Source organism: Carassius auratus, chromosome 31 (assembly GCF_003368295.1).
Source record: "Carassius auratus strain Wakin chromosome 31, ASM336829v1, whole genome shotgun sequence".
In the NCBI taxonomy this organism is placed as follows: Eukaryota; Metazoa; Chordata; class Actinopteri; order Cypriniformes; family Cyprinidae; genus Carassius; species Carassius auratus.
Genome location: NC_039273.1, coordinates 17,985,268 through 18,009,811, shown reverse-complemented (window position 1 = coordinate 18,009,811; position 24,544 = coordinate 17,985,268). Strand labels below are relative to the sequence as shown.

General features: G+C 43.5%; 1 protein-coding gene across 1 annotated transcript in view; it reads right to left on the bottom strand.

The window, feature by feature from the left end:
- Positions 1-1,154: 1,154 nt before the first annotated feature.
- The window catches only part of LOC113050717 (uncharacterized), a 65,573-nt gene continuing 42,183 nt past the window's right edge, over positions 1,155-24,544 (bottom strand). Inside the window, exons 2-5 of the mRNA XM_026213969.1 lie at positions 12,624-12,688; positions 11,880-12,197; positions 1,665-1,834; positions 1,155-1,417 (exon numbers count right to left, since the gene is read on the bottom strand). Of these exons, the coding sequence (XP_026069754.1) occupies positions 1,223-1,417; positions 1,665-1,834; positions 11,880-12,197; positions 12,624-12,672 (732 nt within the window). The 5' untranslated portion in view covers positions 12,673-12,688 and the 3' untranslated portion in view covers positions 1,155-1,222. The remainder of the gene's footprint in view (positions 1,418-1,664; positions 1,835-11,879; positions 12,198-12,623; positions 12,689-24,544) is intronic.

The following is a 24,544-nucleotide window of genomic DNA, read 5'->3' as shown; positions in this document are numbered from 1 at the left end:
TAAGACAGGTGTAAATAAAAAGCACAAGATGATCATCCATGTACATATTATTAAGACAGTCATATCAGAGATGAGCAGATTATGTGGCAAAACCAGGTCTAACATATGACACTGAACTTGATTAGGGCCTTGTATGAGATCAAATGATTCGATCAGGTTTTAAAAGTCCTTAGACAAAGAGTCAGATCCAATGCAAATTTTAATATTTAAGTCCCAAAGAATTATCATAATCATCATATTTAATAAAGAGTTCACACATAAGGACTGCAAATTCCTCAATAAAATCCTTGGAAAGTTTTGGTTGATGGTAGATCAAAGCCACCACCAGCGGGTTAAAGGAATTTAACTAATATAACTGCAGTTCAAAGATGTGGAAGGCATTTATGGGTAGAGTCTGGCATAAAAGTTTATTTAAAAAAATAAGAGCTTACCCTCCGCCCTACGGTGTTTAGGTCTTTCTTTCTTCAGTCGAAAAGAAATTAAGGTTTTTGATGAAAGCATTCCAGGATTTTTCTCCTTATAGTGGACTTAAATGGCTACCAAACAATTAGCAGGTCAAAATTACAGATTCAGTGCAGCTTCAAAGGGCTCCACATGATACCAGACGAGGAATTAGGGTCTTATCTAGAGAAACAATTGGTCATTTAAAAAAAAAAAACCTTGCAGTGCTTTGCGTGTTCATGACTTCATGCAATACGTAATTTCATTGAACAGGTCATGCTTGATGTAGCCGGAAGTACCAACTCCAACTACAAATGTGCAGAAGGAGGACCGTTCAAAGGTTGTTGTTTGTTCAATAACACATATCAAACAGTGTTTGACTTAGTCTTTAAACGTTTGGATTGTAAACACTCAGTCGGTACTTGTGCCTATGTCACGCATGACCTTTTCAACGTGATTATGTGAAGTTGTGGACGTGCATCTCAGAGCAGTGCAAAGTGAAAATTTCTGTTTAAAATGCATATACATTTTAATTTTTTTTAGAAAATGACAGATCATTTCACTAGATAAGACCCTTATTCCTTGTCTGGTATCATGCAGAGCCTTTTGAAGCTGCAATGAAACTGTAATATTGACCTTCAATATTTAGTATCCGTTGAAGTCCACTATAAGAAAAATAATCGTGGAATGTTTTCATCAGAAACCTTAATTTCTTTTCGACTGAAGTTCTAGGATGACATGGGGGTGAGTAAATTCAGGAAAATTTAATTTGAACTTGAACTTAAAATGATATCACACATGAAAGGAGAAAAACAACAGATTCACGAGATAAATCATATGTGGTATAGGCCTTCTTGAGCCTAGTGGGGTAGAAGAGTGAGAGAGAAATGGTGGAGTCGAGGAGAAAAGTTGGGGAAGTTGGTGTTCCTTGATCTTTGATTTGTAGGTTTGAGTGGTGTGTAATGTGTTTGTTAATCTGAAAGTTCAAAATTAGATTTTTGGAGTTAATGCTACCATTGTTTCCATTATTGCTGAATGAGACTCCAAAGGAGACACAAACAGAAGACTAGACCACTGCAACTGTAACTGCTGAAAGACTTTGTTTTAGACTGTGTATTATATTCCATAACAATGAGCTTGCTTATCATATATTGCTCAATTTGAGGTACCCAGTAAGAACAGTTATACGTTCTCAAGTTTAAACTGAGACTGAGAGAACTAACCACTGTATATGATCCATCAGCAGCAGAACTTATGTCCTGGGTTGACTGGCTTGTTAGATTGTCTTTTCCATTAAACCAGTGGATACGGCCATGATGGTTTGACTTCCCAACCTTGCATGTCACCCTGTTTTTTCCATCTTCATTTATCTGTACAATTTCCTGAGGACACTCTGCAGGAAGAAGGAAGAGAGACTATGATGAATGTTAATCTGTAAAGCTAAAATGCTCATTAAAATTAAAACAAAAATTCAGGCTTTAAACAAAGTAAATGGTGTTGGCTAAATTTGCCTTTAGCCTCAAACAAGCAAACCAATTAAATTAAATAATGTAGTGAATAAAATTATTCAAATGTCATGATGAAAGATTTGTCTGTCTTCAAATGCACTGCTGTATTGTCTATCAACATAGCCCTGAATATATATGAAGTTTTTGTACTTAAAATGTTATTGTGAGTAGGATTAATTTCTTCTGCGTTTCATCCAGTGCCTTTGTTGCTAATTCCAAAACTTCATTTTAGACCTAGTAACTGAGGCTTGAGCCATTGATAGCAGATAATGCAGATTAATTAAGTTATAAAACAAGACAGATAGATTGAGAGAGCGAGAGAAGAGAGAGAGAGAGAGAGAGAGAGAGAGAGAGAGAGACTATTAACTCTCTGAGTCTGTGTGTCCCAAAATTGTTTGGCAGCAGCGTCTCTACTAACAGTGAAACTCTAATGCTGTTCTCCAATGAAATAACCTGGAACAATTGTACCAGTAACTATTTTTCCCAGGAACTACAAACCCAATTCCAAATTAAAGCTGCAAGCAGCGATGAACGGGCCCTCGCACCCGGGCTCACCACCACCCGGTGCCCATGTGAATGTTGCATCCGGTGAATGTTGGGCCATATGCTTATAAAATAGTAAATATTTTTGCCACATTTCCTGCTGCCAACAGGTGGCATTATGATTATAACTGAATATCGCCATGTAAATGTCTTTATGCCAGGACTCTTACCAAACATGCAAAGTTTCAGGCAGATCAGACATCTCATGTTTAAGTTAGTATGAAATAAGTCATTCCTGTTACCACCAGGCATCACTATACTTATAATTGAATATTGACCTTTAGTTGTGTTCAGGCCAGGACTCTTATAAAACATGTGAAGTTTGGGTCAGATTGGGAATTGTATGCATGAGTTACAACAACTTCCTGTTTCATAGTATTAATAGCATCCTTTAACACATAGTAAGTGTTGTTAAAATGTTTGAAATTATTTCTAGCATGATTAGCACACAATGGCAAATTGTATTGTGTTGCAAATAGTGCATAAAATTGTTAAACATGACACTTCCTGTTGCCAGCAGGTGGCGCTATGACTATAACCGAATCTGGGCATGTTGATGTATTCAGGACAGGACCCTTGTCAAGGTTTGGGGCAGATCGGACGTTGCTAGCCTGAGTTACAGCAACTTCCTTATTCACTACATTAGTAGTGCACTACATTTAGCACTTAGCTAAGTGTTTCTAGCATGTATTAATATGTATCTAGTATGTTGCCAGCCTATTTAACCCTTTTTGACACTTTTTTTATTTATTCTTAAGAGTTCATAAAAGTGTTAACCTTGTCACTTTTTGTTACCAGCAGGTAGTGCTATGACTATAACTGAATTTGGTCATGGTTGTTTGTTCAGAACAGAACACTAATCACACATGCGAAGTTTGGGGAAGATCGGACATTGCTTGCCTTAGTTACAGCAACTTCCTTTTCACTGCCTTAGTAGAATGCTTTAACAATTAGCTAAGTGTTGCTAGCATGTTTTATTATGTTTCTAGCATGATGCCAGCCTATTTAACGCTTTTTGATACTTTTTAATTTGTTCCTAGCAGTCCATAACAGTGTTAACCTTTGTAATTTACTGTTACCAGCAGGTGGCGCTATGACTATAACTGAATTTGGTCATGGGTGTTTGTTCAGAACAGAACACCTATCACACGTGTGAAGTTTGGGGAAGATTGGACATTGCTTGCCTGAGTTATAGCAACTTCCTTTTTCAATACATTAGTAGCATGCATTAGCACTTAGCTAAGTGTTGCTAGTATATATTAGTATGTATCTAGTATGTTGCCAGCCTATTTAACACTTGTTGATGCTTTTTAATATGTTCCTAGGAGTCCATAACAGTGTTAACTTTGTCGCTTCCTGTTACCAGCAGTTATAGATGACTATAACTGAATTTGGTCATGGGTCTTTGTTCAGAACAGAACACCTATCACACGTGTGAAGTTTGGGGAAGATCAGACATTGCTTGCCTGAGTTATAGCAACTTCCTTTTTCAATACATTAGTAGCATGCATTAGCACTTAGCTAAGTGTTGCTAGCATGTATTAGTATGTATCTAGTATGTTGCCAGCCTATTTAACACTTGTTGATGCTTTTTAATATGTTCCTAGGAGTCCATAACAGTGTTAACTTTGTCGCTTCCTGTTACCAGCAGGTGGCGCTATGACTATAACTGAATTTGGTCATGGGTCTTTGTTCAGGACAGAACACCTATCACACATGTGAAGTTTGGGGAAGATCGGACATTGCATGCCTGAGTTACAGCAACTTCCTGTTTCACGGCGAAACATCAAATTTTGTCATGCCGCCAGGGACACACCCCTTGACGAAAACTCAAAACCTTCGCAATTTAACATCACAAAGGTCTTATGGTGAACCTTACTAAATTTTAAGATAATCCGATTAAAACTGTAGGAGGAGTTCGTCAAAGTACGAGGCATGGAAATGGCAAAAACTGCACAAAAATCATACAGGAAATTCAAAATAACTTACTTCCTGTTGGGTTTTGGATTTTGTACCAAGATACTTTTTTGTAGGTAATAGTGTGTTACAAGTGTGTACTGATTTTCATCAATGTACGTGAAACACAGCTCGAGGCGCACTCCGTTGAAATTTAACAGGTGGCGCTATGGAGCCATTTTGCCACACCCACTTCTGAAACCTATATCAGATGTAAATTTTCGCCAGTCCTGATGCGTGTGCAAAGTTTCATGAGTTTTGGAGCATGTTTAGGCCCTCAAAAATGTGATCCATTACGGAGAAGAAGAAGAAGAAGAAGAAGAAGAAGAAGAAGAAGAAGAAACGGAGCAATTCCAATAGGGTCCTCGCACTGCAGTGCCCGGGCCCTAAAAAGTTGGGACCCTGTGCAAATTGTGAATAAAAACAGATTGCAATTATGTGGAAGTTTCAAATTTCCAACAAGGCCATGTTTACCACTGTGTGGCATTGCCTCTTCTTTTTATAACAGTCTGCAAACGTCTGGAGACTGAGGAGACAAGTTGTTACATTTTAGGAACAGGAATGTTGTTCAGGCTTCACTATACTTCACTTGCTTAACTATCTTAGGTCTTCTTTGGGTGAAAGATTTGGACTGCAGGCTGGCCATATCAGTACCCGGATCCTTCTCCTACATTTACATTTATTCATTTAGCTGACACTTTTATCCAAAGCGACTTACAATTGCTATATATGTCAGAGGTCGCAGGCCCCTCAAGCAGCTAGAAGTGTCTTGCTCAGGGACACATTGGTGTCAACCAGTGGATTCGAACCCAGGTCTCTCCGACCAATGGCATGCGTCTTATCCACTGCGCCATCACCACCTTCTATGCAGCCATGATGTTGTAATTGATGCAGTATGTGGTCTGGCATTGTCATGTTGGAAAATGCAAGGTCTTCCCTGAAAGAGATGACATCTGGATGGGAGCAAATGTTGTTCCATAACTTGGATATACCTTTCAGCATTGATAGTGCCTTTCCAGATGTGTAAGCTGCCCAAATGAACTCATGCAACCCCATACCATCAGAGACGCAGGCTTCTGAACTGAGCGCTGATAACAACTTAGGTTGTCCTTGTCCTCTTTAGTCCAGATGATATGGCGTCCCAGTTTTCCAAAAAAGAAATTAAGATTTTGATTTGTCTGACCACATAACAGTTTTCCACTTTGCCACAGTCCATTTTAAATGAGCCTTGGCCCAGAGAAAACACCTGCACTTATGGTTCATGTTTAGATATGGCTTCTTTTTTTACCTATAGAGATTTTGCCGGCAACGGCGAATGGCACAGTGGATTGTGTTGACCGATGTTTTTTGGAAGTATTCCTGAGCCCGTGTTGTGATTTCCATTATGTGAAGAGTGAGGCCGGTGGAGTGATTGGAAATGAGCCACATCTGCGACACTCACCGGTCTCGCGTCACACGGAGGAGATTGGAAGGATACAAAAGAGGTTTCTCTGAGAAACCCCTTTCTGATATTGCTCCACTATTTTTCACCACAGCATTGGAGGAATTGGTGATCCTCTGCCCATCTTGACTTCTGAGAGACACTCAGAATAGACACAGAGACACAAAATGGTCCTCCAGCTGTTCCTTATATGTACATTTAACTTTTCCAGCCTCTTATTGCTATCTGTGCCTACTTTTTTGGAATGTATAGCTCTCATAAAATCCAAAATGAGACAATATTTGGCATAACATTTCAAAATGTCCCACTTTCAACATTTATTATGTTATCTGTATTCTTTTTTGAATAAAATATAAGTTTATGAGATTTGTAAATTATTCCATTCCTTTTTACTCACAATTTATACAGTGTCTCAACTTTTTTGGAATCGGGTTTGTATTTTCCCCCGAGACCTGTTGCTTTCTGTGTTTCCACTTCACACTTTAGGCTTCAGAAATGCTCTTCAGAAACCTATGGGCATAGCTGTCAACACTGAACATTGAAAATAAGGGAGATTTCCCGGAATCCATTCCCAAAAAAAGGGATTTTTTTTTACACGATTCTTTTCTACAAACTTAAAAAAAGCACTAATCATTAACAGTCTAAAGAGTTTATAACTACACAATATATATTAAAGAATGACAGACCAATTAATATGTTAAAAGTGATTTATTTATGAATAAGGTAATACTAATAATAATTTAATATTAATAATAATTTCCTGCTGCGAAACGCTGTTTTTTCCTGACAACGACAAATTTTGCAGTAGGCATAATTTGGACCTACATGGCTGCTTGTCAGTTAGCGGAAGGTGGACTCCCATTTACTCAAATATCAGCATAATGTCTTCAGTTTTGGTTGGTGATTAATTTAGGTGATTTTGGCATTCCGCGTCCTGATCCATCATCGCACATCACACACAAAATTTATTGGTACACAAAAAATTTACTCCTGCTCCCAGCCCCACATAAATGGGTAGGCCAAATATAATCTGCAAATGTAACACTTTTTTCAAATAATTAATTACTTTTGTTAGGGATGTACCAATAGATGTACCAATAAAATGGAAATGGTTTTGTATAAAATGGCCAGAATGAGGCATAACGATAAACATTTCCTATGACTGATATATCGCTAGTGCTAGATTTGGTTGAAAGAATGCTGCAGAAAATACATATTTTAGAGACATGCAGAGAATGATGACTGGTAGATTAACTGTGCTGTGCTGCCAAGCTTCCTTATGTTAGGCCGTAATACTCCACTATGTAAGCTTGAAAATAAAATTCCACATTTTGAATGCACTTCCGATAACACAACTTCAACCATCTTCAAATTGTTTCTTTTTGATTTGTTTTAAAGAGGACATGTTGAAATTCTTATTTTTGTTTCGTGGCCGGGGGTGTGCAGATCACAAGCTGATTCTCCCACTCTCCCACTTCTTCCTCTTGCCCTGAGCTCTTGGGAAACGCCTGTCCCCATACAGCAACAGGAGGGCTGTAATGGGTAAAATTAGAGCTCCTCCTGCTAACACCGTCCTAGCCATTCCAGTCACGTTGTCCTGGGAGGGCCACCAGCATCAGGTCCAGGCTATGATTGATTCTGGGGCCGCAGGCAACTTTCTAGACCTAACCTTGGCTAAGAAACTTAATATCCCTACCCAACTTCTTCCTCACCCCCATGCAGTTACTGCTTTGGATGGCAGACCTCTGGAACCGGGCAAAGTAACAGAGGCCACTCAATCCCTGCGACTTACCATCTTTCAACACCAGCAGGAGGAGACCCTCTATCTTATTGACTCCCCCGAGTACCCTGTTATCCTGTGCCACCGTTGGCTGCGCAGACATAATCCCCATATCGACTGGCACACTGGCACTATTCTAAGCTGGGGTTCTACTTGTCAACTTTCCTGCCAACTTCAGAGTTCCCCAGCCCCTTGTTCTAAGTTTCAAGAGTCTATCGACCTGTCTCGAGTCCCCAGAGTTTATCATATTTTTAAGGCAGTGTACAGCAAGTCCCAGGCTACCTCCTTACCACCTCACCTCACCTCGCTTACGACTGTGCTATTGAATTACTCCCTGGCTCCTGCCCTCCCAGGGGTCGGATTTTCTCCTTGTCTCCCCCAGAGCGCTCAGCTATGGATCTCTACATTAAGGAGTCATTGGCAGCCGGTATCATCTGTGCCTCAGCCTCCCCAGCTGGGGCAGGTTTCTTCTTTGTTCCGAAGAAAGACGGGGGTTTTAGGCCTTAGAGCCTCAACAAGATCACAGTTCGGAATCGATACCCCCTACCTCTCATGGCCACAGCCTTTGAACTGCTTCAAGGAGCCTCTGTTTTCACTAAACTGGATCTCCGCAATGGTTACCATCTTGTGCGGATACAGCAGGGAGACGAATGAAAGACTGCCTTCAACACCCCTACAGGCCACTATGAGTATCTCGTAATGCCGTTCGGACTCACCAATGCCCCCGCAATATTCCAAGCACGAATTAATGATGTCCACCGGGACCTTCTTAATCAATTCGTCTTTGTATACCTTGATGATATTCTCATTTTCTCAAAGTCACTGGAGGAGCATGGGGGGCATGTTAGCAGGGTTCTCGAGAGACTCCTTGACAATCACCTCTATGTAAAGCCAGAGAAGTGTTTTATGTAACCCAGGCTCAGTTTCTCGGATTCATTGTCACTCCTGGCCACCTGGAGATGGACCCTAAGAAGGTAGAGGTGATCCACAACTGGCCCATACCTACTAATGTCAAGGAGGTACAAAGTTTTATTGGCTTTGCAAACTTCTATAGAAAGTTCATTGATAATTTCAGCTCTGTCATGGCCCCCTTGACGGCGCTTACTAAGGGAGGAGGAACCAAGGTTCAGTGGGGTCCGGAGGCAGCAGGGGCCTTAGAAGATCTCAAGCGCTGCTTCACTTCCGCTGGGAACTGGAAAGAGTGGTGCGAGAGGCCCTTGCCCATTAGCCTGATCCAAGTGGTGGTCCACCTGGACGCCTGTTCGTTCCTCAAGCTGCCCAATCCCGGGTCTTGCTGTGGGCTCATGAGTCTCCCTTGACTTGCCATCCAGGAAGTGCCCGCACCCTTGACTTCCTCCAGCGGCAGTTTTGGTGGCCGTCCATCAAGAAGGACGTTAAGGTCTATGTGGAGGCCTGCCCTGTATGCAACCAAGGAAAGTCTGCACATCAGTGACCTCAGGGACTGCTCCGTCCCTTACCTATTTCCCGCAGGCCATGTTCACATCTCTCTCCGTACTTTGTTACAGGGCTTCCACCATCCAAGGGCAATACAGTCATCCTGGTGGTTGTAGACCGGTTCTCCAAAGCTGCCCGGTTCATTCCCCTGCCCAAGCTGCCTTCAGCCAAGGAGACTGCGGAGCTCCTCATGAACCATGTCTTCCGCATATTTGGTATTCCCCTGGACATTGTCTCTGACCAAGGTCCCCAGTTCTCGCCCCAGTTCTGGTTAGCCTTCTGCAGGCTTATTGGGGCCAAGGCCAGCCTATCATTTGGATTCCATCCAGAGTCTAATGGCTAGACAGAACATATTAATCAGGATCTGGAGACCACCCTATGGTGTATGGCGGCTAGCCATCCCACGTCTTGGACCACCTATATTATTTGGACTGAATATGCCCACAACACCCTCCAGTCCTCTGCCACTGGACTATCCCCCATTGAATGCCAGTTTGGATATACCCCTCCATTATTCCCAGAGGAAGAGGCACAAGTTATTGTTCCCTCTGCGCTTTGTCCAACGCTGTTGGCTTACATGGAGGAAGACCAGACGTACCCTCCTTCGGACTTCCCAGAGATACCAAGTTCAGGCTAATCATCGCTGTCGAACAGCCCCCAACTTTTGAACCGGTCAAAGAGTTTGGCTATATACAAAGCACCTGCCCCTCCGGGTCGAATCCAAGAAACTCCCAGAAATACATTGGCCCTTTTCGCATAGCAAGGAAAGTTAACCCTGTTTTTTTTACCGTTTATTTCTCCCTCGTTCCCTTAGAATTAACCCCACGTTTCATGTCTCATTACTAAAACCTGTCTTGTCTTCTCCGTTTGCCCGCCCCCCTTTTTCCTTTCTGTTTTAGTTTTTCTTTTTATACTCTTGTTAGCGTTATCCAGGTCACCTGTGCCTTGTTTCTCTTAGAGTATTTTAGCTGAGTCTTTCCCTTTGTTTGACACTTGGTTTTTGAGTCCAGGCTGCGTGCTACCAGGTATTGTGTTTCCAAGTCCTTCCAAGTCTTTCCAAGCTACCTCAAGTAAGGTGTTCTTAGTTATTTGATTGTTCACATGCTCTAGTTTAGTTTTCTCCCCTCGTGGAGTTTTTATTTTCCCTTGTGGTTTTGTTTCCCAATTGTCTTTCATGTTATTAATTTCCTTAAATCATTCTACATCTTTAATTATTGCCTTTCTCAAGTATCATGTTAATACATATGCATATATTTATTATATTATTTAAACAGTTCTATATAGAGTAAAAATGCACAAATTCAATATACTTTTCCAGTTTCTTTCACATTGTTTATTGCAAAGTCTTGCTAAATTTATTTTTCTTGTTTGTTCTCGTCAGATGTGCATGTATGCATGTATGTTTGTGTGTACCAGGAGCACCTAAAAAAACCCACAACAATTCCTTGTGTGTTTGCACACACCTAGTGAATAAAGCTAATTCTACTAAGTTTTTTTTTTCTTTGCTCTCACCAGGTGGGTAAAATCTGCACTCAAAATGTGGATTTTAAAGGCCTAGTCTCTAAAGCCCCTTTCACTCAGAGAATCTGGAAAAAGACTAAATAAACACGAATAAAGTGTTCCGTAATTTTTTTCCTGGGATTGTTTGATTTTGGTTCATCCACACTGCCAGTGATTTTCTAGACATCCTGTAAAGAACCCATGAAGACACGTGACATTCTGATGTGACATGTAGCACCCTATCAAAAACCTGGCGCCATGCAACGCAAGGCACAGCACAAATGTGTTTACTAGTTTCAGTCCAGCGCCGTTCGCATTTTCCTGTCCAGCACCACATCATTTAATTAGCAAATGCATTTGCACCCATTTGTGCACCCATGGGCGTGCTGGTCTAAAAAAGAGGTGTGTTCAGGCACATTGCTAGCGCAATGCTATTTTAAAGAGCTGAAACTAGATTTCTTTTTGTAATTTAAAGAGCACGTTGGAAGAAAATGCACCTCTATAAGACGGGTCCACAGTGCGCGTTGACTTTGCTTATTACACACAGGGATGCGCATCACACAAACATGCCAAATATTAAAAACAAAAGGATTACAGTGTAAAATAATATTATTGTGTTATTATTGGCTACATAAATATAAAAATATAATGATGGATAGTCATTGCGTGTATTAGAATTAGGCTACCTATTTGCAATTCACCCTATTACTACTTATAATGATGAATGAAATTCTACTTCATCCCATGCATTCTTCACCATGGGAAGCTTTGCAATAACAACTGGATGTATACAGCTTTGTGGTATATTTGATACTGATTGGTCAGTCATGAAATTTCAAGGTATGTTTTCCCTCTATGACAACCAGGGCAATTGGACGCGTCACGTTGGGGTCCATGTTGGGGACAATAAGGCCCCCCCTACACCTACCCCTAAGCCTACCTGTTACTTTATTTTCTACTTTTCAATTATTTCCTTCATTTTTATAGGAAATAAATGCCTTTCCAATGTGATATGAGATCTGAAAAAGAAGAACAATGAGTTCGGCAAAAGGCAGATTCATACTCAGATTCAACACATCAAACAAAATGTGTTATGCGCTTCATCATCTGCACCACTGTAGCTTCTGTTTAGTTGCTGCCTTTTGAAATATTGTCTAGCCCAACAATATGTTAGATATTATGTTAAGGTTAAGGGTCAAGGGGTTTTATTCTTGTTTATCCTCCACTTTCAGTCATAACATTTCATCCTACATACCCAGTGTAACATTGGTATCAGCACTTGCATGTCCATAGGAGGATCGGAGTTTGCAGATATAGCGTCCGATGTCATCTGATTTTGGGTGGGCAATATTTAGTACCAGCTGTTTGTTTGGCATGTATTGGCAGTAAATGGAACCTTTCTTTGCTGTCATGCTTTCTGAGCATACTGTTTTATTTGATTCTTTAATCCAGCTCAGATGAGTAACCTGGAGTTCATGGTCCTTTGCATCAAATAGAGAAACATTGCAGTGCAGAGTGATAGCCTGGTGGCAGTAGGAAATCACAGGTTTGGTAACTAGTACACTCACTATCCCTGTGAAAGAAAAAGACAGTAATTCAGATGGAGACTAAATAAATTCTTCATTTTATTTTGTCTGTGGACACAGTGAAGATAAGACAACAAGATAAAATAAAGTAATAAATGACAACAAGATAAAATACACCTGAAAGTTAATAATTAACTTTCCTGGGTAATGATTCATACAAAATATAATGTCATTATAAAAGTTTGTTTTAACACAGTAAATAAACAAAAATACATGCAAATATTTGCATTAATTTTACACCTAAATAAAATGTTTAACTAAAATACATAGTAACAAGCTAATGCCAGCAGAATTAAGGTCTTTAGGGTTTTTTATTTTTATTTTATTTTATTTTTTTGCGTTAGACCTTGCAAATTACTACATATCCAACTATGATGAAGAGGGATAACTTACCAATGAGAGGATTAACTCACCAACTACTGCTGAAACAGATGAGATGAAGAGAAGAACAGGAAACTGCATACTGAAGATATTTCAGCTTTAGTAGCATGAAAAAAAAAAATTACTTTGGTACCACTTTGTAATAACTTTCTTTAATAAATCAATAACAAGCATTATATATTGCTTTATGGATCATTAGTTAATATATATCCAAAGTGTTAGAAATGTGATATAATTTGCTTGTTAATATCATTATTTCATATAAGTTAAAATGCTTACAAATGTCATTAAACTGTCAATTACAAATGATCACGCAATTATTGAAAATCTACAAATGATTTTAACAACACTTTTGCTGCTATTGAGGTGTGACACGGGTAAGTTGAGGGACAGGTTTGGTGGTATAGATGGGTCAGTTTGATCATAAGGAAACTCAGTTTAATCTTTTTGTATTATATTGTTTTGATAAATGACTATGTATTTACTTTTAAAAAATATTTGTTTTCTCCTCTTCATTTATAATTCAAGAAATATCCTGTTTAAGTTTGGATTTGAGTCTTGGGCCGGCAATACCACAACTAAGGTGCCCTTGAGCAAGGCACTGAATCCCCAACTGCCCCCCGGGCGCCGCAGCATAAATGGCTGCCCACTACTCCGGGTGTGTGCTCACGGGGTGTTTGTGTGCTTACTGCTGTGTGTATACACTTTGGATGGGTTAAATGGAGAGCACAAATTCTGAGTATGGGACACCATACTTGGCTTTTTTTTTTATTTTATTTTTTAGTTAAAGTTACCTTTTTCCCCCATACCCAGTAGTAAGAAAAATATTGAATATATGTTTTTTTTTTTTTTTTGTATGTGTGTGTTTTAATGCATAAACATAAAATTGTGGTTTTCAGATACGGCCACATCCTGCAACCTCGTCATCTGCAGAGAGTAACTGCCACTCAATCACACCAAAATACACATAATGATGGACTTAAAGGCATCATAGAGGATTGTGAAATACAGTATTTCACTGGAACTTGGTCTTCATTACACTATTTTCCAGAGTTGTGGACTTGAGTCGCATTACTTGAGACCTGACAAAGATTCAAGTCCCAAATTTGAGGACTTGTGACTTGACTCGACATAATCAAAGAAGACTTGTTTGACAACAGTGACTTGAGACTTGACTTGGACTTGAGCCCTGTGACTAGGCAAGTCTTTACACCGTGTCTTCACCAGACACAAGAGGAGTGGTACAGCACAACAAAACACAATAGAATCCATTATAATAGCTGCTTTCTACACTGGATGCGGTGAAGCGCTACACGTCAAATCCAGACAGTAAACTAATGCTCAGTTCTATTTATGACGTACTGACAGAGTTCAAATGATTTTTTTAACAGTCACTTTGTCGCATCTAGTTTAGACAGATTTTGCTGCAGATATATATCTACCTACACACACAGAGAATAATGAAGCAAATTACAAACCATAAGACAAATACAAAAATAGACATATAATATAAAATTAACTTGTTTTTCTAATACAGTAGGTTTAACAGGTATACTTTATTTGACAAATTTTGTTGTTTGATTAACACTAATGAGACAGAGTTCTGCCCAATATAGGCTGGTTATGTTAAGATCAATAGCAGGAGTGCCCATGAACTTCAGTAGAGGGCACTCCACTCAGGACCATTCCACCCATCAACCACCAGATGTCACCATATTATCACTTGGACACTAGCACCTCTCATTCTGTTGTACCACACCCGAACTACATCTCCCATGATTCACTGCATCACAATCACCTTGTCACACCTGCACCTCATTCATCAGCCAATTTCCTTGCCACAGCTGCACCTCATTTACACACACACATATAAGCACCACAATAACTCTCACTCACTGCAAAGTCTTGTTTAGCCTCTCTGACATTTCAGAGTATTTTTCCTTGTGTTTGTTCCTGCTGTACCTGACCTTTGGATTTTTTACAGACTCTGATTCTCTGCTGCCTTCCCACGACATATCTAGACATAACGGTCTTCTCAAGTAGGAGTACAAATTTCTGGTTCAAACCCCATTTACTTCCAGCTTTATCAGAATACAGATATGAATAATGTGGTGATTGTTACAGATAGAGATACAAATACTGGATCTGCTGTACAACCCTAAACTCTAGGTTGGGACACTCTCGTGCAGAACTGCAGGAAACAGCGTGCAGGATGGATACAGCTTGTCCAGAGACATTTTAAGTTCTATGAAGTAGTATGAAGTAAGCTTACACACCCGGGACGGTGTTGCCCTCTTCACTTGAGGGCCCACTGTGAAACTCTATGCTGGACCCCCAACGAGGATGGTGAGAATGGAGGAGCTGGTGTATCATGTTATGACAGAAAAAGATGCCTACATGTTTTCATTAGCTCCTTGTGCATTTCCGAAAAGAAAGGACCTGGGTTGGATGTTAGGTTTTTGGAGACTAAACATGACAGTCCAAGAACTCCAAGAACCAAAAATAGAGCGCTCAGGACAGGGTGGAGGTGTCCACCCAGGCTTGATGCTCTCTGCTGGCTCAGACCAAAACATAACACCCAGAATTACCAGTTTGGTAAAGTAGATTAATTCCAATTGGTCAGACCCTCCCTCTGATGTTGCGATTGACATCTTATTGCGAGCTCTGAATGCGAGATCAAACCCACAGTTCATCCTGCAATATCTCCTTGCTTTCCTTCAGTGCATTCAATGAGACCTTGTACCTGGAAGTAGAAGGGCCAGGATGAGAAGCAGCTGAAGTGACTTGTGGTATTTTATAAATAGAAAGCGAGCCACGATCATGATGTGCCAATTACCATGGCTTCTCAAGAAGGACATAAACCACACACAAAAACTTAACAGCAATCATGCCAATCAGAGGGTAAGATGTACAAACCACATCCAGAATGCCATGGACGAAAAGGCATGGTGTGCAATACACAATCCAACTGTGGATTCCTTTTTAGAGGAATTTTGCTCTCAAAGATAGTTGTTTAAGCACTCTTGGGCATTTTTACTACACAAATATGTTTATGAGCAAGTATGAACTGTTGCTTCTCTGTAAGAGACACTGAATTGGCTTTGGAAAACAGAATGAGTAAAAATATGCTACACTTGCCTATTTATACATGGATATCCAGGGAGTGGCCGTATATGCAATGTTTGCTTGCAAATTCCACTGGCATTTTCTCAATGATTTCAAAGGTGTCACGAATCGCACACACAAACAGAGAGATCCAGTTGCAGTGTTTTATTAGGAGAATCCAAAAATCATAATCCAGTCAAGCAAAAGGTCAACATAAAGGGAGTCAGTCCAAAACAAGAAACACAACAAACACCAGGGAACACGAAAAAGCAGGGTGACATAAACCAAGGACTCCATAACAATGACAGAAACAAACAGGGTTAGTGCATTGCAAACAATGTGAATGGGAACAGCTGTGTGCAATGAACAGTGATGAGTCCATAACAAAGGCTAGTGGAAAATGCAGTTCCTGAAGTAGGGTGACGATATGTGGAAGTGAGACCTCTGGTGGATACGCTGGGACACACAAACCAGCTGTCATGTGCAGGGACACAACCCCCCCCCCCCCACCCACGGAACAGCTTCCAGATGCTCCTCTGAAAAAAAACAAAACAAAAAAACAAACCAAAGAGTCCAGGAGGGAGGTGGAATGGTGGAAGATCAGGGTGAAGGATGGGGGGCCAGGTCCATGAAGGGGAACAGGGACAGGAAGTGATGGCTTAGCAGGTAGCCAGGGTGGATCAGACAGTTCAGGGGGCCCGGGTGGATCAGAAAGTTCAGGGGGCCAGGGCAGTGCCGGCAGAGAATCCAGGATGGAGCAGGTGGAACTGGCACCCACCAGGGGGGAGCAGGCGGAACTGGAGCCCATCAAGGTGGAGCGGAGAACCACCACAGTCGAGCAGATGGGGCAGAGGACCACCAGCAACTGTGGTTTTACTTGACTCATGGGTGTAAATGGTGACTTGACCTGACTCTGGAAAGTCAACGGGGACCTTGATCAATGGTGATCTGACTAGACTCTGGGAAACCAATGGGTACCTGATCAATAGTGAGCTGATTAGACTCTTGGAAATCAACGGGGACCTGATCAGCAGGGACCTGACTCGACTCTGGAAAGTCAACGGGGACCTGATCAATGGTGATCTGACTAGTCTCTGGGAAATCAACGGGGACCCGATCAATGGGGACCTGACTAGACTTTGGGAACTCAACAGAGACCTGGTCAATAGGGACCTGACTCGATTCTGGGAACTCAACGGGGACTTGATCAATGGGGACCTGACTCGACTCTGGAGAGTCCACGGGGACCTGACTCGACTCTGGAGCATCCACTGGACTTGACTCAACTCTGGAGCATTCACAGGGACCTGACTCCACTCTGGAAAGTCAACGGGGACCTGATCAGCGGGCACCTGACTCAACTCTGGGAAATCAATAGGTACCTGATCAGTGGGGACCTTGTCTCGAGTCTGGAAAGTCAACTGGGACCTGATCAGCAGGGACCTGCCCAGCCAACATGTCCATGTGGGCCCCACATGGGATTTATCTGGGCCATGTGGGTGTCAACTAGGCATGGGCTCAGAGTGGGCACTTTGATGGGCTGAATTATTTATTTATTTATTTTAATTTTTTTGCAGATTATTTATTTCTGTGCAGTTATGGGTAGCTACATAACCCTAACAATTAAATTTATTTAATTGTATGCATTTCATGTCTTATAACATTTAGGGTTATATCATAATTTAACAATACAAAATTATTTATTTTATGAATAATCCTATTTTATTTTGTTTATAAGTATCTCAAAGGGTTTTTCTTCTTATAATCTAAAAGCACTTGTGTTATGCGGTCATTGAATCATGCGATGATTGGCTTGGGTGTCTTCCCGCCCCTTCTCATTCAAAAAAAAAAAAAAAACTTTGTTAACGTTACTCTCCACTTCAACACGGTCTGCGCCTGCGTGTCAATGGATAAACTCTCTAAACTATCAAGGTATGATAATTATATTTCACTTTATATTAGCCGAATTACTGCTGCTGTTATATAATTGGATGTGCATGTTTAAAAAAAGTCACTAATGAAACTAAATGAAGTCAGTCGGGATTGAACTGTCGTAGCTTAAGGTTTAAAGTTAACACTGTATAAAAAAATTAAATGTTGGCAGTTTACTTAGCAAACATAGGATGTTTTATTTATACATTCATTGGCATGACACTTGAAGTTGTCTTGTGTGTTTTATCAATTAAGCCGTACTAACCAGTATTTCCCTCCCGCAGTGGTGCTGACTGAACAGCTGGACCATCATGAGAAGGGTCGTCGCCATAAAGAAGACCATTTTATATGTTTTGAGATGATATGTGTTCTCTGAATATTGTTGTATAGTCTTATTAATTAAGTACATTAACTCTTAAACCTTTTATTTTTATATTTACACCATTTATTTTCCACTGGCAAAATGTGTTATCTATGATTTTACTTGTAGGCTATATGTATGTTCACTGATGAAATATGGTTAATGTTCTGGTAATTCTGTGTTGTTATAGTTCAACTCTAAAAAATAAAAGATGAATCATTAATAAAGCTGTTGGTGTGAAGCAATAACGTGTGTTATTGAATATATAACAAAATAATAAAATAATACTACTTTTAAAATTACATTTCTAAACTGAATAGTGTCACTTTTAACTTGTTCATATTACCTTTAGTAGTATAACTTGGGCAAAAATATGAAGTACTGGCAGAACTTCATTATAACCACGCATGCTTTTTAATGCTTTTGTAAATGTTTTAGTAGTATTTTAAAATATTTGCCTTTTCTGTTTTTCTCTTTTTACCGTTTTTTTTTATTTATTTTTTTTTATTATTAGGTATGAAGCTGAGAAGTCTGCACAGGCCCAGGAATACAGTAATACCATTTCATCCTGTTTTGTATTAACACTTTCTATGAAGCCCATATTATACATTATAAGAGTATTCTTAAAGCATTATAAGGAATGCATTATAATACAACTTATAATTTGTTGGGTCATCTCATGAATATTCATAAGAACAGGTTTAATATATTTACTTTTTTCACTTATTTGTGGTTATAGCTTTTAAGAGTATGATTATTTATAACACAATGAACACGTTGCATCCACTTTTACAATGGATTATATTTCTCATAGTTATAATGTATTATAAGTCTCATATCTTGCCATTTTCTGATGCTACTTTACTTAAATTGGTCAAAGACCACTTATAAGTAGTAGTAGTAATAGTAATAATACTTTAAAAAAATGTTTTCTCTCAAACAGCCATAAGATCAGATATCAGATCAGACGAATTTGTAATATGACACATTTGCTTTAAACTATTTTATTGTAATATCAGTTTGATTATTTTGATGGTACACCTTAGACAGCTGTTGGATAACTCTGCAACTATATCAACTAGCAGTCATTGGAGTATTACTATGTCTGATGCTGTAAATACATGCTAACACGTTATTTTGATGGTCAACCCACAGATTAACTGACATAGGTGTCTTTGCAAATACGTCAACTGATTTTCCCATACTAGATTCTACCATTCCCTATCTGTCGGTCACTACGAGTTATGTCGAACAACATATGGGGTCTCACTTGGTAGGCCAATCATCTCTGAATTTAAGAGAAAACACCAATGAAAATTGGCTAGTGGATTAACATACCTGAGCCACTCCCCGTGCCAACGGGTATAAATAGGACGACAGGTGCATCCACTCATTAGATTTTTGCTTCGGAGCCGAGTGGTTGTATGAAAGCTGTTATACTCCACAAAGCCATTCATCTGCTGTGTCGGGAAGCTGTTCTGGTTGGCGGTATGGCGTAAACAGCGGTGTCCCTTTCAGCGATTCCTCTAGGCGCTTCAACTAAGAAAGCAGATTTCCTAAAAGAGCAAATCGCGGACAAAACGGCTTCTTTAAAAAGACGCAAATCGTCCTTCTGGATTCAGTCGTTTCCTGTTCTCTGACAACGGCCACATTCGTTGTCTTCCGTGTCTGGGCATTCAGCACGCTGAAGGCGCGTTCGTGGATGGTTCATGCACGCACTGCGTGTGTGACCATGGCAACGCTGTGATCGTGTCTCCCCTTTCATAAAGGGAAGGGAGCAGACCCCTCTGTCACTACCCGTTCCGGTTTCTCTGTCTCAAGCAGAGGACTGCCGGCTAGTGCTCTGGGAGATTTGAAGGTGACAGTGAGAGCTTCTCCGCCGGGCCACGCCCCACGGACCTCTTACCCCTTCCACAGTGTTTGTCCTGTGCGGCTGCAGGGTGATTTTGCTAGGCTGTCTTATGGCAGTCCCAACGTGTCATTCAGTTTGCCGCCGGGGATCAGATGTCGATTGCAGCATCGGGGATGGGCTGTTGACCTCTGTGGATGAAGATTCGGCGGGGCTGCCCCCCTCAGGTGTTGTCGCCACTGCCGAATTGGACCCAGAGTTGACAGCCGTGCTTGCCCAGTCAGCTGTGAGCATCAGGATGGAGTTGAATGCACCGCCCAGCCCTGAGTGCTCATGGCTGTTTGATTGGTTCTCGGTGTGGAGCGTGACTCACAGCCGTGTTTTACTCTGGTTCCTTTCTTCCCGGATGTGCATGGGGAAGTGATGTAGTCGTGGATGGCGCCTTTTACGGCCGGAAGCAGCTCATTTCGTTCCTCCGTCCTCACTACCCTCGATGGCGGGGCAGCTAAGGGTGCGTTGACATTCCCCAGCAGGAGAGTGCGATTGCGGTACACTTGTGTCCGCAAAACGCCGCCACTGGGAGGGATAGTCCGCGCCTCTCACCCAAGGCCTGTAAGCTGTCGGCTGCGCTCGCTACCAAGGCTTACAGTGCTGCGGGCCAAGCTGTCTCTGCTTTGCATGCCATGGCTATCCTGCAAACCCAGCAAGCCAAGGCTTTAACAAATGCACGAGGGTAGGACCAACCCGAGGTTGAGGCAGGAGCAGTGCATTGCGACTGACCTCCCCCTTCCTGGTGACGGAAGTCACAACGCAGTCCCTCGGGAAGGCGATGTCCACTCTGGTGGTCCAGTAGTGCCGTTTCAGGTTCAGCCTGGTCTGTATGAGAGACATTAACAAAGTGCACTTTCTCGATGCTCCCATATCCCAGGCTGTCCTGTGTGGCGACGCTGTCAGGGGCTGTGCCCAGTAGTTCCTGACAGAACAACAGCAGACTGAGGCCATAAAGCACATCTCGTCACGACGTGATCCTCCGGTTGCCACCATTCCATCGCAGTCAGTGCCTTAGCCTGCTCGTCGCCGTGGGCGCCCCCCTGCGTCCTCCACACCAGCTCCGCCCCGTGCTGAGAGTTCTTCGAGGCCGGTGCGTCGAGCCCCGCGCAGGAGAGCGGCGCCCCCCGTGTCACTCCCAGCTGCGAAGTCCTCAAAGAAGTCGACTAAGCGGCCCTGACACGGGCAACTCGGAGATGTGGGAAACTGCTCTTCAGGAGCTGGCGAAGACAGCGCCACTCCTTCCCCCAGGTGGAAAATCTTCAGTTTATGTTTCTTCTGTTCCGCCGCTGGTCCAATGGCTGGCGGCACCCACTTTTTCATAAAAGAGCAAATTTTCCTTTCCTCCGAGGTGCAAGGCTCGCGGGTTGACGATGAGGGACACACTACCTCCTCATTCTCGCCCACGACGCCCCCTTTCGCCAGCGGTCAAGAGGTCGCGGTTCGGAGACGCAATGCCTCTCCAGCTGGTCCTACTCGGCTACGCGATTCAGTTCGCCCGGTGACCCCCCAAGTTCAATGGCGTGCTCGAGACTTCATGGCAGTCAGGGACGCCTCTGTCTTGCGCGTGGAGATTGCTGTCCTGCTGGCTAAGGATGCAATCGAGCCGGTCCCTCCAGCCGAGATGAGGACGGGGTTTTACAGCCCTTACTTCATCGTGCCCGAGAAAAGCGGTGGCCTTCGACCTATCCTGGATCTGCGAGTCTTGAATCGGGACCTACACAAGCTCCCGTTCAGGATGTCGATGCAGAAACGCATTATCAAATGCGTCCAGCCCCAGGATTGGTTTGCAGCGATCGACCTGAAAGACGCGTACTTTCATGTCTCGATCCTCCCTCGTCACAGACAATTTCTGCGGTTTGCCTTCGAGGGTCAGGCGTGGCAGTACAAGGTCCTCCCCTTCAGGCTCTCCCTGTCCCTCCGTGTCTTCACGAAGGTCGCGGAGGACGCCCTTGCCCCACTCTGGGAAGTGGGCATCAGGATCCTCAACTATCTCGACGACTGGCTCATTATGGCCCGGTCCTGAGAGGAGTTGTGCGATCACAGGGACTTTGTGCTCCGGCACCTCAGTCAGTTGGGGCTTCAGGTCAACCGGGAGAAGAGCAAGCTCTCCCCTGTGCAGAGAATCTCTTATCTCGGTATTGAGTTAGACTCGGTGAGTATGACGACACGGCTCACCAGTGGCAGGACAGTGGTACCACTGAAACACTTTCAGAGGCTCCTGGGGCATATGGCATCCGCAGCCACAGTCACACCGCTCGGGTTGCTTCATATGAGGCCACTTCAGCACTGGTTGTACTCCCGAGTCCCGAGATGGGCATGGCGCCGCAGTACACATCGTCTCACCATCACACCAATGTGTCGCCGCCTATTCAGCCCCTGGTTGGACCTTGCCTTTCTACGGGCCGGCGTGCCCTTAGAACAAGTGTCCTGGCACGTTGTTGTCACAACAGATGCCTCCAACTCGGGCTGGGGCGTGACATGCAACGGGCAGGCAGCTTCAGGGTCCTGGACAGGACCTTGACTGCTTTGGCACATCAACTGTCTGGAGTTGCTGGAAGTGCATCTAGCTTTGTCACGGTTTCGTTCGCTGTTGCTGGACAAGCACGTGTTGGTCAGGGCGGTCTATGAACAAGTCGCATGTCTCAACTTGCCCGCCATCTCCTTCTCTGGAGTCAGACGTGGCTCAAGTCGCTGCGCGCTGTCACATCCCGGGGGAGCTCAACCGACGCGCTCTCACGACAGCTCACTTTCCCCGGGGAATGGCGACTCCATCCCCAGATGGTCCAGCTGATCTGGAGTCGATTCGGGGAAGCCCAGGTAGACCTGTTTGCTTCCCACGAGTCCTCCCACTGCCAGCTGTACTATTTCCTGTCCCAGGTCCCCCTGGGCACAGATTCACTGGCACACAGCTGGCCTCTGGCTTTACGCAAGTATGCATTTCCCCCAGTGAACCTGCTTGCACAGACACTGTGCAAGGTCAGGGAGGACGAGGAACATGCTCCTCGTGACAGCCCCTCCCTGGCGCATCCCCCTGAGGAGAGACCTCCTCTCTCAGGGGCTTGGCACCATTTGGCACCCGCGTCCAGATCTCTGGAACCTCCACATGTGGCTTCTAGACGGGACTCGGCAAACCTAAGCGGTGGTAGACACTATCACTCAGGCTAGAGCCCCTTCTACGAGGCAGGCCTATGCCCTGAAGTGGAGTCTGTTCACGAATTGGTGTTCTACTCACCGAGAAGACCCCCGGAGATGCCCGGTCAGAGTCGTGCTTTCTTCCTGCAAGAAAGGTTGGAGCGTGGGCTGTCAGCCTCCACCCTGAAGGTGTATGTGACTGCCATTGCAGCCCATCACGATGCAGTAGATGGCCGGTCCCTGGGGAGGCATGACCTGATTGTTAGGTTCCTGAGGGGTGCCAGAAGATTACATCCTCCTAGGACACCCCTGATTCCCTCCTGGAACCTCTCTATTATCCTGGCGGGACTTCAGAGGGGTCCCTTTGAGCCGTTGGATTCAGTCGAGCTTAAGTTCCTGTCTCTCAAGACAGCGCTCCTGATCGCGCTCACTTCCATCAAGAGGGTCGGGGACCTCCAAGCATTTTCGGTAAGTGAAGAGTGCCTTGTGTTCGGGCCGGCCTACTTTCACGGTGTCCTGAGACCCCGGCCTGGATACGTGCCCAAGGTTCCCACCACTCCCTTCCGAGACCAGGTGGTGAATCTGCAAGCGCTGCCCCTGGAGGAGGCAGATCCAGCCTTGGCGTCGCTGTGTCCCGTAAGAGCGCTTCGCATATACATGGACCGCACCCAGAGCTTTAGAAGCTCTGAGCAGCTCCTGGTCTGCTTTGGAGGTCAGCAGAAGGGGAAGGCTGTCTTTAAGCAGAGGTTGGCCCACTGGATAGTGGATGCCATCACCTTGGCTTACCATTCCCAAGGCGAGCCATGCCCCCTGGGGGTGAGGGCCCACACCACACGGAGTGTGGCCTCCTCCTATGCGCTGGCGCACGGCACCTCTCTGGCAGACATCTGTCGAGCTGCGGGCTGGGCGACACCTAACACCTTTGCGAGGTTTTACAACCTCTGTGTAGAGCCAGTTTCTTCCCGTGTGTTGGGTGACAGGTAATTGACGGGAAGGGCTGGCTCAGTGTCAAGCTTGCTGCGCCATTCCCCCTAACACAGGGATGTGAGCACCTTTCTTCTCCCAGTAGAGTTCCCCGGTTGGTGTACCCTGGTCGAGCATCCTCCAGCACCCTCGGCAGTCAGACTTGGCGGAGCAGTCTGTCCCCATGCCACAACCTTGAACCGGTCGCTGTTGCCGGGGCACGTTCTCGGCTCCTCAGCGTAAAACCTAATGAGTGGATGCACCTGTCGCCCAATTTATACCCGTTGGCACGGGGAGTGGCTCAGGTATGTTAATCCACTAGCCAACTTACATTGGCGTTTTTTCTTAAATTCAGAGATGATTGGCCTCCCAAGTGAGACCCCATATGTCGTTCGACATAATGTCTCCATTTCCTCCATCAGGGAACGAGGGTTATTGAGACGTTATTGAGCATATTAATACTCTAATAAGAGTTGGGATGTAGTGACAAAGTTGCTTATAATTGATTGATTAAGGGGACCATCAAAATAAAATGTAACCATATAATAGATTGCATTTTT